The 19,818-nt window shown below is 45.2% G+C and overlaps 1 protein-coding gene across 1 annotated transcript in view; it reads left to right on the top strand.

The window, feature by feature from the left end:
• Positions 1–19,818, top strand: part of LOC126176381 (synaptotagmin-12-like) — a 326,752-nt gene that overhangs the window by 273,134 nt on the left and 33,800 nt on the right. Inside the window, exons 5-7 of the mRNA XM_049923538.1 lie at positions 6,884–6,955; positions 7,127–7,260; positions 15,519–15,630. Coding sequence (XP_049779495.1) covers positions 6,884–6,955; positions 7,127–7,260; positions 15,519–15,630 — 318 coding nt within the window. The remainder of the gene's footprint in view (positions 1–6,883; positions 6,956–7,126; positions 7,261–15,518; positions 15,631–19,818) is intronic.

Here is a 19,818-nt window from a genome sequence, read left to right as displayed (position 1 = left end):
ATCACAATCACAGACAGGAGTGCCTGCGATGGTGTACTCAACGACGGACATGGGTGCACGAATGGCAAAACGTCATTTTTTCGGGTGAATCCAGGTTCTGTTTACAGCATCATGATGGTCGCATCCGTGTTTGGCGACATCGCGGTGAACGCGCAATGGAAGCGTGTATTCCTCATCGCCATACTGGCGTATCACCCGGCGTGATGGTATGGGGTGCCATTGGTTACACGTCTCGCTCACCTCTTGTTCGCATTGACGACACTTTGAACAGTGGACGTTACATTTCAGATATGTTACGACCCGTGGCTCTACCCTTCATTCGATCCCTGCGAAACTCTACATTTCAGCAGGATAATGCACGACCGCATGTTGCAGGTCCTGTACGGGCCTTTCTGGATACAGAAAATGTTCGACTGTTCCCCTGGCCAGAACATTCTCCGGATCTCTCACCAATTGAAAACGTCTGGTCAATGGTGGCCAAGCAACTGGCTCGTCACAATACGCCAGTCACTACTCTTGATGAACTGTGGTATTTTGTTGAAGCTGCATGTGCCGCTGCATCTGTACACGCCATCCAAGCTCTGTTTGACTCAATGCGCAGGCGTATCAAGGCCGTTATTACGGCCAGAGGTGGTTGTTCTGGGTACTGATTTCTCAGGATCTATGCACCCAAATTGCGTGAAAATGTAATCACATGTCAGTTCTAGTATAATAGATTCATCCAATGAATACCCGTTTATCATCTGCATTTCTTCTTGGTGTAGCAATTTTAATGGCCAGTAGTGTATGTTCAAAGATATGGAAATCACTACGCCCATTCAACAGTATGCCTCCGCACACTATAATGCCTTGTCCACCAAAACAATCCTGTTCGGCAGTGTTCCCAGTTGTATTTCGTACACTCATAGGCGAGAGCTGGAAACCGTTTCTATCGTATTGCGACAGGGTATAGCGTGATTCATCGCTACAGATCACTAGTTTCAAGACGTACACTGCCCAGTGCCGTTGCTCTTTAGACCACCTCAAGTATCGCTTAGCACTGACCAGATAAATGTGCGGCTGATCAGGAGCTTCTCGACCATTGTAGACTACCCTGTTCTTTTTAACTCCCTACGCGCAGCATTCATCTAGTTGAAATGCCGGTAGTCCTTTGAACTCACGAGTGATTCCCTCTGCTGATTTCACTCCATTTCCTAAAATCGCCCTCGGCGTTTCCTGTCTGTCAGCACATGGGGTCTGCGTGGTCTTGGCTAAATTGTGGTTGCTCCTTCGCGTTTACACTTCACAATTACAACACCAACAGTCTACTTGGTCAGCTTTAGAAGGTTTAAAATCTCTCTGACGATTTTATTACCCAGATGTTATCCAGTGACTAATCCACATTCGAAGTCACTGAGCTCACCTGGCCTCATATTTTTCTGTTACTGACCTGACAACACAGTACTCCCCGCAACCTCCATATCGGCGGGTCCGCCTCTCGTGACATCTACTGGTCAGTCCCACGTTACGTAGGTGTGTCCCGATACATTTGATCAGACAGTATAGGTAGATCTCAACATCAGCGACACGGAAAGGACACGGCCGAGTTTCTTCCCAATCCTGGTCCTAATGCGAGTTTGTTGCTCGCCTGTAGCGAGCTCTTCGACACCTTTGAATCCCAATTCTCTCTATTTTGAAACTTATACGCTTAAACTCGGTAAGTGGAAATTGTGTGTGTCAAGACCTCTCGCTTTTAAATTTCGATTACAGTGTCGTCCAGGTACTCTGATCTAGACTAACCTTCGCTACCCTGCATTTGCTTACGAACATTAGCTGTGTAAATTACTTTTCATGTGTATGGTGCCAATTACACTAAACTGAATCTATGTGTAAATGAAACTGAATACAAAGAATGGCTATAAGTCATATTCAGAATGCCTCCTCATCAAACAATCACGCAAAATGGCTAACTGTTGCGTATTGAAACTGCGCCCTATTAGAAACTGCATCTACTGAATTATACGAAAATTTTGCAAATATTAAAAGTTTTGCTTGGGCCCTAAAATTCTTTCTTAGCTTGCAACGAATAATTCACTTCTTCTATGCCTTGTTCAGTTGTAACAATACGATGTGCTTAACTGCACTGCGCGGTTATTTGCCTTATCTTACTTTAGGTTGCTTTGCCAAATGAGAATCTGGTATCTTCCCAAAAATGCAGCTGACTAACCACGCAATAGTAGAAGTAGTGAGAGCGCAGTAAAGCTAAAAAAAATGGTTCTGAGCACTATGGGACTTAACATCTGTGGTCATCAGTCCCCTAGAACTTAGAACTACTTAAACCTAACTAACCTAAGGACATCACACACATCCATGCCCGAGGCAGGATTCGAACCTGCGACCGTAGCAGTCGCGCGGTTCCGGACTGAGCGCCTGAACCGCAGTAGAGCTACACTTTTCATTCAAACAGTGAGCATAAATTTTACTGAAATATTTGCAGATGGATGAAACGATATTTTAAAATTCTATAAAAGTCCTTTTAATAGCACAGAAGTGATTCGTACTAACGAGAACTATGGTTTTTTCCTAGCTTTATCATCCTCCATAAAAATTAACTGACACAAATAATATTTAAATTACGTATAATTTACTTTTTGCTTCCCTACTGAAATACTTTTAACAGGAGGTAGAGGGCGAAGAATAATAATTAAGATTCTTAACACATGGCTGATAATTCGTCCCAGATACCAAAACGTACATATTGTTAAACAATCTTTACTTACAATAATAACTCTGCTAGTTCTTGTAACAGATAAAACTCCACGTATACTACCTTGTTCCAAAAGCATCGTCTACCTACAAAGCCACCTCAAAAAAGTCTTCTTTCTTCAGTCATACCAACATCTCAAATAAAATTCATGCTCTTTACGGCACATTCGCCATCAAAGTTCCACACTCAGCGACAACACAACTCTCTCTCTCTCTCTCTCTCTCTCTCTCTCTGCAGCCGACTCACACGCTCTCTACCAGTGCTACCAACTCTTCAAATCTAAATAAGCGAAACGTGTCTACAAAAAAGCGAGAAAAAAGCTGAAATAAATCAAGGTGTATAATTGTGCAGTTTTATATTTGCAGAAATTATACAGTGCAAGGTATTTACTCGTAAGGGTAGGGGAGAGGGAGGCGGGAGGTATGTCTACGAAAATGCAGTAAGGTAGATATTGTTACGTAAGTCTAACTTTCTGAAGAACAAGTGAATAAAATTATACACAGACAAGCAAAAATATAATCAAGGCTGATATTATTTTGATGGGTCTTTGTGTTCTTTGGACTGAAGTTCTTGAAAAATAATTTATTCACATTTAATGATATCAGGGATGTGAATCAGTTTAAAACAACTTCAGGAAATAAATGTTCCATAGAATTTTGCATTCAATATTAAATGCTTGTACGACGTTTCATTTCAATGGCTTTAATAGTAGGAGAGAAAATATAAACCAAAAATGTAATGCCTCTGGAAAGATAAAAGGGTAAGGATTTAGACCACACATTGTGCATCTCGTTAAGGAAATGATTCCTGGATGCTCTTGTACCTCCAGTGCAGAAATAACAATTCGAGGTTTCGTCCTATGATTTACATGTAAAATATAAGCCCATTTTTAAAACCCACACTTTTGGGTAAAAATGTGCTTAAATAAACATCTTTATGTCAGTTTCTTTCACATTAATTTATTTTTCTTACAATAAAAATGTAAGTAATGTATCTACAGAACAAACTTCACAATATCTGCACTGCAGTATTACGTTATTTGCTACATTTGGCACAGCACTGCTGTGAACAGACGTTCGTCGCTTCTCTCTCCAGTTCAGTCGCTGGCACATTGTTGATTGCAACAGTGAAGCGTATAACTTCTGATTCATGCTGCATAAATTAAAGTCTGCTTTGCTTATAACAGCTTCCTTTATTATTGTGAAGTTTCTATACTCTGCTGATGTCAGCTATGCTCAACAGCGTTTCCAATAGGGCTCTCGTCTGTGTATGAATAAGCTAATGAGGCTGGAAGGCACACCAGCACAGCTTTACATTGCTTTCTTGTGCTTTTTAATTCAGTCTAATAATAGGGTCTAGATTTTGATGGAATAGAGAAGAGTGTTTTTAAGTCTTAGTCCATTACAGATAATTTTACTTTAATAAACTTAGATTTTAATGTCTTCCTATAGTCAAGAAAAAATCTAGAAAAGAATCAAATGATTGAGAAAAGAGCCATATGTTCGGACGCCTACTAAATCACTCATTTGCCAGCTAAACTGTAATACAAAGAGTCAGCTGATTTGGCAATACTGCGCTCTACTAATCATGAAACTTCTGGTAGCCAAATAATATGTATCGCTCATGTGTTCAAGCATCCAAAGACGCTCATAGTGGTAAAACTTTCAAACAAACAGCCATTTCTCGTGATATACACATTTTTCAACTTCTCTTCAGCTCACGCAAGCGTTCCGTACTATAAGTCGGTATGTTTGTGCCGCCTATGACCACCGGCATCAAAGCGCTGCAGTTAGAGTTGTACAACTGCTGTAGACTATCATAAGAAAGCGTAGACAACGGTAGTTGTCAAACTAGCTTTGGTCAGTTGCGGTGCTACCCGCATTAGCAGTACACTGGTTGTGTTTCATGCCAGTTGCATTACCTCATAACCATTTCTTTCTTTACGCATGCGATGAGTGTCTTATTACAATACCCTAAAAACAGTAATCGGTGAACCGTCTACAAACTCAGAGAGGATATACACTGGAGAGCCAAAGAAACTGGTACACCTACGTAATATCGTGTAGGGCCCCCGCGAGCACGCAGAAGTGCCGAACACGACGTGGCATGGAGTCGACTAATGTCTGAAGTAGTGCTGGAGGGAATGGACACCATGAATCCTGCAGGGCTGTCCATAAATCCGTAATAGTACGAGGGGGTGGAGATCTCTTCTGAACGTTGCACGGCATCTCAGGTATGCTCAATAATGTTCACGTCTGGGGAGTTCGGTGGCCAGCAGAAGTGTTTAAACTCAGAAGAGTGTTCCTGGAGCCACTCTGTAGCAATTCCGGACGTGTGGGGCATCGCATTATCTTTCTGGAATTGCCCAAGACCGTCGGAATGCACAATGGACATGAATGGATGCACGTGATCAGACAGGACGCTTACGTACGTGTCACCTGTCACAGTCGTATCTAGATATATCAGGTGTCCCATATCACTCCAACTACGCACGCCCTACACCATTACAGACCCTGCAGCAGCCTGAACAATCCCTTGCTGATATGCAGCGTCCATGGATTCATGAGGTTGTCTCCATACCCGTAAACGTCCATCCGCTCGATACGAATTAAAATGAGACTCGTCCGACCAGGCAATGTTTCCAGTCACCAACATTCAAATGTCGGTGTCGACGGACCCAGGCCGGGCGTAAAGTTTTGTGTCGTGCAATCATGAAGACTGAAAACTGAGGAGCTACTTGATTGAGAAGTAGCGGCGCCGGTCTCGGAAACTGACAAACGGCCGGGACAGCGATGTGCTGACCACATGCCCCTCCATATCCGCATCATGTAACGCCTGTGTGCTGAGGATGACGCGGCGGCCGGTCGGTACCGCTCGGGAAGAGTTAAGTTAGTCATCAAGAGTACACGAGTGGGCCTTCGGCTTCGAAAACTCACATCGATGATGTTTCGTTGAATGGTTCGCACGCTGACACTTGATGGCCCACCATTGAAATCTACAGCAGTTTGCGTAAGGGTTGGCACTTCTGTGACGTTGGACGATTCTCTTCAGTCGTTGTTGGTCCCGTTCTTGCAGGATCTTTTTCCAGCCGGAGCGATGTCGGAGATTTGATGTTGTATTGGATTCCTGATATTCACGGTGCCCTCGTGAAATGGTCGTACGGGAAAATCCCCACTTCATCGCTACGTCGGAGATGCTGTGTCCCATTCCTCGTGCGCCGACTATAACACGACTTTCAAACTCACTTAAATCTTTATAACCTGCGATTGTAGCACCAGTTACCGATGTAACAACGGATGTATTCTGTCTGTTTATGAACCTTTGTATTTGAATACGCATGGCTATACCAGTTTCTTTGGCGCTACAATGTATAAGGGGCCGGGTAACCCTCGGAACATTTTTATTCTACATAGTTACCCTCCTGTCTGTTACTTAAGAATAAACCGTATTTATAGGAAAGCTGGAAATGTCAATGTTTAATTCAGCTTTTATCCGCAAATCGCTGATTTGTAAGGTGAAACTGAAGGATATTGTGGTAACATTGAAACAAACGATAGAGATTCATCATATAATGCTAGAGAACACAATTTCCTTAACAAAAAGGTAAAATAAAAATAAAAATTACGCACAAGAAGGAACATATTAAACATCGCTTAGTACTTCGTCGAACTCACATAAAATATGTTTGTGTTATTCATAAGTAACTTTGATTATGATGAAGGACGTTCTATTGAGTACAAAATAACAACAACAGTTATACATATTTTTATGTTTGCGCATGGTAACTGCGCGTCCACCAGAAGTAACTGCTTTGGGTACATAAAGGCGCAAAAGTTACGCTTTCAGCTAATTTTTATTGCTTATACAGTAAAATTCAATTTATATTCTATAAGAATACATAGTACACAATGGACTAGCACTGAATGATGTGCAGCTCTAATAATGTGCAAAACAAACAAAAAAAAACACATAGAGAAGTCGTCGACTCTCATTTTCTCTCTTACGCATTCGTTTGTGTTTCTTTCCCTACCAACTCTACCAATACTACCGGTAATCCTTTTATGTAGCGTACCAAAACTAGCGAACCGTAGTTCTGGTAGAGCGCGACTGTAGCTGCGGTGGTTGGCGTGCCGGCAGGTGCGCGCGGAGTCGGACACGAGCCTGGAGGTGGCGCTGCGGTTCGGGGGCGCGGCTGCGGCGGCGGCCGGCGTGGGCGCCATGGCGATCCCGCCGCAGCCGCTGCGGCCCGCGCCCTCGCCGCCGCCGCCGCCGCCCCCGCCGCCGCTGGCGCCGCCGCCGCTGCCGCTGCCGTCCCCAGTGCCGCCGCCGCAGCAGCAGCCGCCGCCAGCCGCCCCCAGTGCGCCCGCCACCGACCTGGAGGTGTGCGACGTGCCGGCCGGGCTGCGGCGCGCCGCCTCCTGCGAGTCGGTCTGCTCGGACACGTCCGTCGTGCTGGGAGACCTCCAGGAGGCGCCCGTCGCAGGGTACCTCTGCGTCGGCCTCGAGAGCGACAGGTTGTAAGCTACTAGTCAACTACTATCGCAGTCTAATTAGCTTTCGGCAGTCACGTTGCTTAACCAATAGCAGAGCTCACATCCGTCGGTCACAATCGCGTCTAGCAATGACCGTGTGCTCTTAGCCAACAGCTCAATTTATTATCAATTATCAATCACTATGATTCCCAGTTTCCACACACACATTGTTGAAATCACAACTCTACCTTTCGTACACGTAAGTTCATTACCAGCGATAAGTCTTTCAAATACTATATACAGGGTGAGGCAGCTAAGTCATAACACCCCTTGTATCTCCCCAACCGTTATAGACACAAAGATGCCGTTTGGACAGTAAATTGCAGGGACATGGGCCACTTGGATACATCACATTTCACGTTTGTGCTAGTTTCTACCACAGAGGTATGAAGCCATCTTTGTTTTTTTAAATGGAACCTATGTTAAATTTTAGCGTTACATGATGGGCTTAAGAAGTCGGTTTCAAATATGTGTATAATATTTAGGCGAATAATTTTTGAGACACAGATATGTTCTCGTATCGTGTTCGTCCTTCGAAGCGATGTTGTCCAAGGCGACCTCTCCTGTTGTATAGAGTACATGGTAAACGTCACGAGTTCGTCCTTACACAAACACGCCCATTTACCCGACGATAGTAATACATTCTGCGATATTTTGTGCAAAAATTAACTGATGATGTCGCGCAAATATTATTCAGTTATTTCACAACTATGATACCAAAATAATAGACAACATACAGTATTAAAATACTACAAGATGTTAATACATTTTAAGTAACAGAAATACAAATGTAATTGAGGAATTTGGTCACAATTATTTCGTATGTATTTGTTTTTTATTTGAAAATATTTACTACTGATCACAATACGAACCAAATACACACAAATATGCAAAATACATACTGTACATGATACAAAACTTTTCTGGAGGATGTGCTCAAAATGCTTCCCCTCTGCTGCAATGCACATTTGTAGTCGCCGTTCGAATGATTTGTGAACGGCTGGGAGGGTGTCACGTGAGATATCAGCGCACGCTTCGATGATTAGTTGCTTCATATCGTCTGGCGTAGTTGGTACTTGAGCATACACCCTATATTTGATTGCTCCCCACAGAAAAAAATCAAGAGTGGTCAAATGAGGAGACCGGGCTGGCCACTTCACTTCAGCAGCACGTCGTCCTATCCAACAATCCGGGAACTTTTCATTTAACAGCTCTGTAGCCACACGGGAAGAGTGAGTCGGACTGCCGTCTTGTTGGAACCACATGCACTGACGCGTAGTTAGTGGTACCTCTTCCAGCAAAATGGGCAGAACGTTTCGCAGGAACTGCGCGTAGTTGTTGCCATTTAGTATACCCGGAATGACGTACGGCCCCACAATGACATTTCCGACGATGCCGCACCACACGTTAACACTCCACGGTTGATGATGCTGTACCTGTCGAAGCCAGTGAGGGTTCTCTATTGACCAGTAATGCATATTATGCAATTCACATTACCGTGGTTGGTGAAAGTCGCTTCATCAGTAAAAAGCACCCGTTGAAAAAACGTTGGATCATCTTGTAGGCGCTGCAGAGCAAACCGGCAAAATTCCTGGCGCCGTTCGAAATCCACACGGGAGAGTGCTTGATGTAATGAGAGGTGAAACGGGTGAAATCTATGCCGGTGCAATATGCGTAGAACACTTCTCTGACTTAAACGACATTATGAGGCGGTACGTCGCCCGACGAAACAGTAGGGTCGTTATGCGCCAAGGCTAGAACGCCCTCTTCATGTACCTCGCCAGTTGCAGTTTTCTGCCTTGTCCTCTGTATGGCGTTCCATGATCCAGATTCAAGTAGTTTATTGCAAATACGTGCAAGAAGCTGGCGCGTGGGACGCTCACAATCAGGATACAGCTCTTCATTTCGCTTTATTGCTCTAACAGCATTTCTTCTGCTTCCACCATACGCTAGAAGCATATCTAAATTTTCTTAATTGGTGTACATGTCTGCCCCAAGAAACTGTCACGAAAATGCGATGTCTCATTACCCCAGCAGCACATTTATACCCTTCTCTCCAGCTACCTCGTGCGTCATCTTGCGGTGTTATCGAGAAGCAGGAAAACAACGCCTTCCCTGTTAAGTTCCTCAGTGGTCAACAGGAAAGGTCGCACTGGACAACAACGAACACGATACGAAAACATATCTGTGTCTCAAAAATTATTCGCCTAAATATTATTATATACACATATTTGAAACCGTCTTTTTAAGCCTATCATGTTACGCTAAAATTTAACATAGGGTTCCATTTAAAAAAAAAAAACAAATATGGCCTCATATCTCTGTAATAAAAAATAGCACAAACATGAAATGTGATGTATTCAAGTAGCCCCTGTCCCTGCAATTCACTGTCCAAACGACATCTTTGTATCTATTACGGTTGGGGAGATACAAGGGGTGTTATGACGTAGCTGCCTCACAGGATGATTCAGTAGGAATGTCACATAATTTATGAGGTGCTTCTACATGTGACAATAACGGAAAAAGTCCTATGAACAAAATGTTCGATTTTGGATCGTCATAGAACTGGAGTAGGTTGAAGACAACACACATCCATGAATGAATATAAACACAAGTGTGAATATTACTTACCGACATGCTGTGTAGGCGCTGTGGTGGACAGAATAATTGTGGGACAGGTGACTGATCCGTCCTACTGGAGCTGTGAGAGTTCTGAACAGATGGCAGCTCTGTGGTGTCGCACCGAGGCAACAGCTGCAAGTGTGCCCAGTGTGCAGCCGTGGGTTGGATCAGTGAGCAGTCGTGAGGCCGTGTGCGTGTCGTGCTTGAGTGTTGTTTAATTGAGGAAGTCCGTGGTGTCCGTGAATAACAACATGCTGCATACGTTCACCCGTCTAGAATAAGCAGACACGTTGTGTGTGGGTGGGTACTGCATTCCCAATGGTCATGCAGTTCTGACAAAATACCAGAGACGTTTCCCTGATCGACGAACCCCCTGTGCCTGGCATTTTCCAGGTTTTTTCGAACATCAAGTGAATGCAGAACACTAACCAGTGTACCCGTAATATCAGAACGCAAAGCCGTCCAGTCGGCTGAGGAAAGGGAAGACACTGTTGCAATGGTACAACAGAATCCCACCACCAGTACACGGAGAGTTAGCCGTCAGCTCGATATTCCACAAACGCGAGTGAGCCTACGTTACATTCTGAGAGCTTGTACCCATTCCATGTGCAGCTCGTCCAGCATCTTTATCCAGGTGTTTCAGTAAGCATATGACAATTTTGTGAACCGTTGGCAGCACACAGAGACATCATGCAATACACTTTATTAACAGATGAGGCTACATATGCACCCAATGGTATCATGAACAACCGCAGTTCTCATCATAGGCGATAGAGAACCCACATAACATCAGTGGAACAAGATTCCAAGTTAGTTTATCAGTGAACGTCTGATGTGGTGTGATTGAAATCCTGTGATACGGCCTGTGTTTCTGCCAAACCGCACGGCAGCCCCAGCATACGCACATTTGCTGATAGAAGACCTACCTGCACTTTTGAAAGACGTGGCATTACAGCAACGACAGCAAATGTACACTCCTGGAAATGGAAAAAAGAACACATTGACACCAGTGTGTCAGACCCACCATACTTGTCCGGACACTGCGAGAGGGTTGTACAAGCAATGATCACACGCACGGCACAGCGGACGCACCAGGAACCGCGGTGTTGGCTGTCGAATGGCGCTAGCTGCGCAGCATTTGTGCACCGCCGCCGTCAGTGTCAGCCAGTTTGCCGTGGCATACGGAGCTCCATCGCAGTCTTTAACACTGGTAGCATGCCGCGACAGCGTGGACGTGAACCGTATGTGCAGCTGACGGACTTTGAGCGAGGGCGTATAGTGGGCATGCGGGAGGCCGGGTGGACGTACCGCCCAATTGCTCAACACGTGGGGCGTGAGGTCTCCACAGTACATCGATGTTGTCGCCAGTGGTCGGCGGAAGGTGCACGTGCCCGTCGACCTGGGACCGGACCGCAGCGACGCACGGATGCACGCCAAGACCGTAGGATCCTACGCAGTGCCGTAGGGGACCGCACCGCCACTTCCCAGCAAATTAGGGACACTGTCGCTCCTGGGGTATCGGCGAGGACCATTCGCAACCGTCTCCATGAAGCTGGGCTACGGTCCCGCACACCGTTAGGCCGTCTTCCGCTCACGCCCCAACATCGTGCAGCCCGCCTCCAGTGGTGTCGCGACAGGCGTGAATGGAGGGACGAATGGAGACGTGTCGTCTTCAGCGATGAGAGTCGCTTCTGCCTTGGTGCCAATGATGGTCGTATGCGTGTTTGGCGCCGTGCAGGTGAGCGCCACAATCAGGACTGCATACGACCGAGGCACATAGGGCCAACACCCGGCATCATGGTGTGGGGAGCGATCTCCTACACTGGCCTTACACCACTGGTGATCGTCGAGGGGACACTGAATAGTGCACGGTACATCCAAACCGTCATCGAACCCATCATTCTACCATTCCTAGACCGGCAAGGGAACTTGCTGTTCCAACAGGACAATGCACGTCCGCATGTATCCCGTGCCACCCAACGTGCTCTAGAAGGTGTAAGTCAACTACCCTGGCCAGCAAGATCTCCGGATCTGTCCCCCATTGAGCATGTTTGGGACTGGATGAAGCGTCGTCTCACGCGGTCTAAACGTCCAGCACGAACGCTGGTCCAACTGAGGCGCCAGGTGGAAATGGCATGGCAAGCCGTTCCACAGGACTACATCCAGCATCTCTACGATCGTCTCCATGGGAGAATAGCAGCCTGCATTGCTGCGAAAGGTGGATATACACTGTACTAATGCCGACATTGTGCATGCTCTGTTGCCTGTGTCTATGTGCCTGTGGTTCTGTCAGTGTGATCATGTGATGTATCTGACCCCAGGAATGTGTCAATAAAGTTTCCCCTTCCTGGGACAATGAATTCACGGTGTTCTTATTTCAGTTTCCAGGAGTGTAACTGCAAGATAATGGATCACCTATTCACTGTACCAGACAAGTATCCCAGTATCTGAATAACGCATTTCTTCAACTGCACATTGACCGTGGCGGTCCCATTAACTGGCCTGTCAGGTCTCCCGGCCTAACCACCTTAGACTTCTGTTTATGGGGCTGGTTAAAGGAGGATGTGTACGCTACGAAAATGTCCCAGTTGAAGAACTTGTCTTTCCCATCACCGACGCTGCTGGCTGCATTAAAGCCTGCCGAGGTCATGTTCGATGTGCAACACAACACACCCTCCAATGTGTCGACAAATGCAGTGAGATTGGTGGGGAACTTTTTGAACACTTCTTGTTGGATGGATCAGACACAGCATTTTGGTAAGTAATATTCACATTTGTCTTTATAATCATCAATGAATGTGTGTAGTTTTCATTCTCCTCCACTTCCAATAACGATCGAAAATCGGACACATGCTCACAAGATTTTTTGGTATATAAATTGTTGATGGTGAACAGCAACCAGGAACAAACTGATTTTTGATGACTTTATTTAAAAAATACCGTTACGGTTTCGAATTTTTCACAGTTTATCATCAGATGGTTGTTTTTCTTTCTTTCATCAGATCAAATTATACATTGGTTTCCTGTAAGTTGCCCTAGGATAAACAATAATTCAGAATCAGAAACGTGTAACCAAATGGTTGCGGAACATATTTGTGTTGGAATAAAACTTGCGTGAAATGTCCATCTGGCGCATTCGTTTTTTCATTTTTCTTCCAATGAAATCCATCCTCAAGGATGTTTATATTTTCGCAGTCACAACCGTTGCACTGCATTGTAAACCACTTTCGTTCGGTCACAAAAAATTTTCAATGTGCACCATATGTTTTGATTTACAACATACCGAGCGAAAGTGGTTTACAATGCAGCCCAACGTTTGTGACTGTGAAAATACAAACATCCTTGAGAATGTACTTTATTGGAAGAAAAATGCAAAAACTAATGCGCAAGATGGACATTTCACCTAAGTTACATTCCAACACAAATATGTAGCGCAACCATTTGGTTACACGTTTATAATTTTGAATTATTGTTTATCCTAGGTCAACTCACAGGAAACCAATGTATAATTTATTTTGATGAAAGCGAGAAAAAAACCGTCTGATGATAAATTGTGAAAAATTCGAAGCCAGTAACGGTATTTTTTAAATAGCCACCTAAAACCAATTTAGGGCTGGTCTTTGTACACCATAACCAATTTATTTCATGTGACAGCCACGGTCTCCAACCTTGTCTTTATTTGACACAATTGCTTTCTCAGTTTTTCACACGTAAAATCGCCTCACAAATTATATGACATTCTAAATACAACTAGGGCCAAACGGCCAATGATTCCTTCCATACAGATGCACAAACACCCCCGAACTCCTGCGGGAATCAGTGATCACAGCGATTAGTAAGAGTAATGGACAGTAGTGTGCGAATAAGTTGGAAATTTGTGTCCATCGGGGATCGTGTCCGGATGTTCATGAGAAACGGAAGACTCCGGGTTCGAGTCCCAGCCCAGCACAAATTTGAAACTCCCCCCATTGATTTATTGCAATACCCACTAAAAGCTAATATCGTTATTCTTTTGATTAACTTTTATTGGCGCTATAGAGGGAACTCAGGACAGGAATATCCAGTAGTAAACCATGTCCGTAAATACGCCGTTAGGAAGATAAACGACTCTGAATGATGGGAAGGCAATACACATTGATAGAGGTCGGTGTCTCATCTCATTTGATGTCTTGTGTGACGTCATTCAAGTGTAATCAGAGAACAGTCCAATGAGTTGACGCCCATGTACATCAGCCGCCACTGAGTGATAGAAAAAGGCGGTGCATTACAGATACGTTTTCCGAATATACCGACATGTTGCTCATCTACGATAAAAGTGGACAAAATGGTCGATTAACGGTCGCCTGTATCAAAAACGATTTCCAGACCGTGCCTGTCCATCAGATGCCATTTATGCAAAACTGGGACGACAGCTTCAGGAAATCGGCACCTTCAAGGCCGCGCTGTTGACGTTGGAGAGTAAGTCCTTCTACTGTCCGCCCAGAAACAGTCGACGAGTACCCGCAACATCGCAGGTTCCGTGGATGTGTTCCAGAGCAGCAGCTTCACCCATACTACCTACAATGGGGCATGTGCTGAGTCCAGCTGAATCTGCGCCACGTACCCATCATGGTTCCTACACCGTTGTGTCGACATTCCAGATTTTCCTCGAATCATTCTTTTACAGGTGAAGTGCATTTCACAAACGAAGGTCTGCTCAACCTTCGTAACAGCCACATTTCGAGTGAGGAAAACCCTCATGGCAGACAATCCCATGGATTTCAACATCGTTTCCGTGTAACGTGTGGGTTGGTATTATCCACGGTCGTCTCATTGGCCCATGTGCTGTACCGCCCCGTCTAACTGGTCACAGCTAGCTGGCCTCCCTACAAGGTGTACTGGTGCAGCGTTTAGCGGATGTGCCGTTGCATACTCGCCTGATGATGTAGTTCCAGCGTCATGGCGCTCCAGTCCACTTTTCGCACTGCGTCTGTCAGCACCTTCACTAAGCATTCGGGCACATGTGGATGGGTCGCTGTAGACCGTTTCGTTGGCCACCGCATTCGCCAGACGTAACACCTCTAGACTTTTTCCTGTGCGTCTACTTAAAGAGTATTGTTACGACGCTCCTGTGGAACCATAGGACGATCTTCTTGCCCGTGAAATGACTACAGAGTAGGTCATACAGGACAGTTCAGGACTTTCGGACCATGTGCATGAGTACATTGTTCTCAGGTAAACTTTGTGCAACGGAACTCGTGGTCTCTACATCGAGCATACGTTGTTGTTCAGCTGCAGCGTATCTTTTGGCGTTCTTTCAAAGTCGTTTATCTTCCAAACAGAGCAATTTGCAACATGTGATTATTACCAAATATTGCTGTCCTGAGACACCCCTACAATATCTATAACTGTGTAATAGGAATTCTGAATCTCCCTGTATAATGGACCCTGGACAAAAATTATTTCCAGTAGATTGAGGGGAAGGAAACAATCATTGTGGCCTAAATGTCGGTACAGTAGTGAGTTTACAATACGACGCGTCGGCATCGCCAGAAAACTTTTGTGTCAACTGACTCACTCCGCGGCAGAACGTACACTCAGTTAACAGCTTGCTTCTCTGTGTTTCCGGGGACGAGCAGCAGTGGCGAGCTGGTGGTGACCGTGCTGGAGGCCAAGGAGCTGGCCGACAGCCCAGACTCCTACGTGCGGCTCTCGCTCTCGCCCGACAGGAACTGCGTCGTGCAGACCAGGGTAAGCACGTTCTTGTGACAATGTAACCTCTGTAACTGCTTTGTGGCTTCTAGAACACATATCATAAACTCGTCGCTTGTACACTGTCTGACAAAAAAAAGTGAAGCGTCCACGCGAGCAAGAGGAAACGAAATGAAACTTCACCATTTGAGACGGTACGTAGTGTTATTTCATAAGTTACACAGTGGAGTAAAATTTACAAAGATTTGGCAGTATGAGCCCTCTTATCAGTACGAAGTTGCACCCTCTCTCGCCTGGATGCATGCACTAATCCGGTCGAGAAGGATGTCATAAAGCCTTGGTATCCTCTTGTAAGGCAATTTGGCCCACAGCTGTTGTAACTCCTCCTTAATATCCTGGATGTTGGATGGAATGGAGGTGACGTCAGAGCTGATTCCACACAGGTTCTGTTAGGAACAGATCTTGGGATTCTACTGCCCACAGTAGCCACGCTCACAGTTCGTAGAGACACGTACCATGGGCAGACGAACATTTTTCTGTTGCAAAATGGCACCGCGATCATGTCTCATCAAAGGTAACAAATAATGACACAGGATGTGTCATCAGAGTTCCCTCAACGCCCGATGACTCGCCACACCACGACGCTAGCAGTAATGACGCTATTCCTCTCCAAAAGCCGGCCGCTGTGACCGAGTGTTTCTAGGCGCTTCAGTCTGGAACCGCGCTGCTGCTACGGTCGCAGTTTCGAATCCTGCCTCGGTCATGGATGTGTGGGATGTCCCTAGGTTAGTTAGGTTTACGTAGTTCTAAGTCTAGGGGACTGATGATCTCAGATGTTAAGTCCCATAGTGCTTAGAGCCATTTGAACCTCTCCAAAACACTGGAAGATTGGGACTACTCCCCAAGTCGCCACCGTCCTTCGCGACGATGGTCATCCGAGCTAGTACAGAACCGGGAGTCATCGCTGAACACTGTGCGGCGCCATTCGTCAGGAGTCTATGCTTCCCGGTCGTGGCAGGACTGCAAACGCAGCCGTTTGTGTCGTAGTTTTAACGGCAGCCTACAAATGGGACGGTGATTTCCTTGTCTGGCTGCTGTTGGAATCCGATTAATGGTGCCGTATGACAGAGAATGTTGCAGGGCCTCAATTATTTGATCTCTGATGGCAGGCTCACAGGTGCGTAAGGGTTGCTATGTCCATAGAACACAACAAGGTGGTTCTCCCTTGCGGTCTGGAATCTTGACGACGAATATGCTTGCCCTCATGATCCCATTTGGACCAACATCGGTCCATCACCATATCTGAATTCCCCACAAATCCTGTATGTTGAAAAATTCGCCCAGGAGCCCAAATGCAGACTCTCGAAGTGGCCCCTTTAAAACTCTGTCAGGTGCTAATAACACAGTCTCACACGAGAACGTGGCATCTCTATGTACTTCCAAGTAATTACTCAAAAACTGATGGTTTTCACGCCCCTTGTATACCCCACCTGGCCTGTTAAAACGGTAAACACTAAAAACGCTAATACTATTTGGCAGCCGTACTACCTGTCACAGAGAATGGTGTGTATATGTATGAAGTTACATTGACATCCGACCGTGTCTTGAAGTTGTTTCACTTTTTCTGGATGGCAGTGTAGTTAGCAGAGCTTCATTTAATCAAAGGCTATAAAGGCTGGAGCTCACGAGTCCACACCACAAGGGGCCAACACCATAAATATATATGCGCCACAAACACTTCAAAATGAAGTAGTTATTTCTTTTAACACACAACAATTGTATAGAGAAGAGTAACATCTAGGTATTTTATGAGCGGCAGCTCATATGAATTACGTGGGGCGTTCAATAAATAATGCAACTTATTGTTTCTCTGGCAGTTTCGGCTGAAAAAATTCGGAATTTGTCGCGGGACATCGTGGAATATTACCGCTTCTGCCTTTCTCTTTCATGATGTTCCGATAAGTGCCGGAGGTGTACGTAGCCTTCAAAATGGCGTTTGAAACGGAGGTGCATTCCAGTCAGTGAGCTGTAATTGAGTTTCTTTTGGCGGGGAACCAGAGCACCGCAGATTTTCATAGGCGATTACGGAATATCTCCGGAGACCTGTCAGTGAAAAAAGCACGATGGGTCGTTGGGTGAGGCGTCTGTCATATCACAATAAGCTCGCGGAAACCTGTCCGATCTCAGAGCGGTGTCTCCAGAAATGTTGGAACGTGCGGACACTCTCGTTCGCCGATCGCAATCAGACACCTCGCTGGTCACCTGGAGGTCTCTACTGGCAGCGCTGGCACACTCGTCCACCAGCTGTGTGCCTCGCCGCCTAACAATACCATAAAGAGCAACAAAGGACCATCTGTGCGGGATTGCTTGCGTGCTACGAAGCTGATTGTGGCAAGTATTTCTCGAACACGACTTCATCACTCCGTCACTTGAAACATGGCTTCATCACTTCGAACCAGGAAAAAAACGGCAATCCATGCAGCGTCGCCACACCTATGCTCCTCAGAAGAGACAGTTCAAAGCCGCACCCTCAGCTGGTAAAGTCATGGCGACGGTCTTCTGGGACTCTGAAGGAGTTATTCTGTTTGATATCCTCCCTCATGGTGCAATGATCAACTCTGAAATGTATTGTGCTACCCTCAGGTAACTGAGGAAACGACTTTAGTCTCCTCGTCCACCATAAAAATTCAAAAGAACTTTTCCTTCTGCATGATAATGCAAAGACCTTAAACAAGTCTGCACACCCAAGAGGAGCTCACAAAACTTCGTAGGATTGCTCCTCATTCACACTGCAGACCAGTCTCGTACCTTCCGAGTTCCATCTGTTTGGCCCAATAAAAGATGCGCTCTGCGGTAAGCAGTACGTGGATGATGAGGGGTTACTGAAGCAGCAAGACCAGTAGAAAACGGTAGCATGTTGACGTACAGGCCCTCCCATGAAGGTGGCGTAATGGCATCTCATTGTACAGAGATTATGTTGAAAAATAGATTTTTGTAGCCAAAGGAGTGCGGTATCATACGGTGTATTGGAATACTGAATAAAGTCAACTACTTTCAGAACAAAAATGTGTTGCATTACTTAATTGAATGCCCCTCGTAAGTCAGCATTCACGTCTCAAGTCCCGCCCCCCTTTGCGTCGAACTTCCAGTGGAGTCCGTCAAACGCGTTGATCCAAAATTTTAAAAGAATACTGAGGGAATTTTGGCACTATGAAGTGAATACGTTATCTCGGAAAGAGGATTTTCTCGGTACCTCATTTTATCCGAGCCAGGACTCATAAGGTCTCTTGCTTCCTGCCACCAGATACGGATTCGTGAGCTCATGAAACTGTGAAATACCAGTTTCAATTAACTTTGTTTGTTAGTGAGACATTTCGGGAAAGTATTGTATTTGAAGTAAAAGTATTTAAAATTTTAATTATTGTTACATTCCTTTTCCTTATAATTACACTCCAGTATTGTTAAAATCGGAATACTGACTTTTCTAAGGATTTGGAATCCAACGTTTTGTTCTTTTCTTTTTAAGTACTCTCAGTCATAGCGATTTTTATCAAGCGCATTCAATACCTTTATTATTTCAGTTCTCTTAATCCAGTCAGTTCATTAAATCATAAATTGTCTAATAAAATCTTTTATGATTAAATACTAAATCTCAGATGCTACATTCACAGGATTTTAATTCTAAAATTTCTTTAAAATGCTATTTTTACAGCTTAGTTACCACAGAACTTCTCCTTCTAGGGGCCATGCGGCATGTTCAGCCTAGGGATCTGTAGATCCTAAATACGGCACTGATTGTTAGACCACAACTGTTTAGAGGGACCGAAAATGTGTTTATAGAAATAAATATGGTTACTACGAACAGAGATCGTTTGAAACCCGGGTTACTCTTCGATAACGAGAACAATAACGCAGTAGATACCGGCGATTGGATTTGTGTGTGTTCCTCAACTTCTGAAAGGCGTTCAACACAGTTCCGCACTGTCTCTTAATAAGACAAAACGCGAGAATATGAAATATTGGCGATATTTGTAACTGAACCTGAGACAACAACAAGCCACACTTAGAGAATGAAAGATGCTCCTTGCCCCCTACTCCCAAGCCGGCCGCGGTGGCCGAGCGGTTCTAGGCGCTACAGTCCGGAACCGAGCGACTGCTGCGGTCGCAGGTTCGAATCCTGCCTCGGGCATGGGTGTGTGTGATGTCCTTAGGTTGGTTATGTTTAAG

This window comes from Schistocerca cancellata, chromosome 3 (assembly GCF_023864275.1).
Source record: "Schistocerca cancellata isolate TAMUIC-IGC-003103 chromosome 3, iqSchCanc2.1, whole genome shotgun sequence".
Lineage (NCBI taxonomy): Eukaryota > Metazoa > Arthropoda > Insecta > Orthoptera > Acrididae > Schistocerca > Schistocerca cancellata.
Note: the sequence above shows the minus strand (reverse complement) of the source record. Positions and strands in the feature narration are given on the sequence as shown.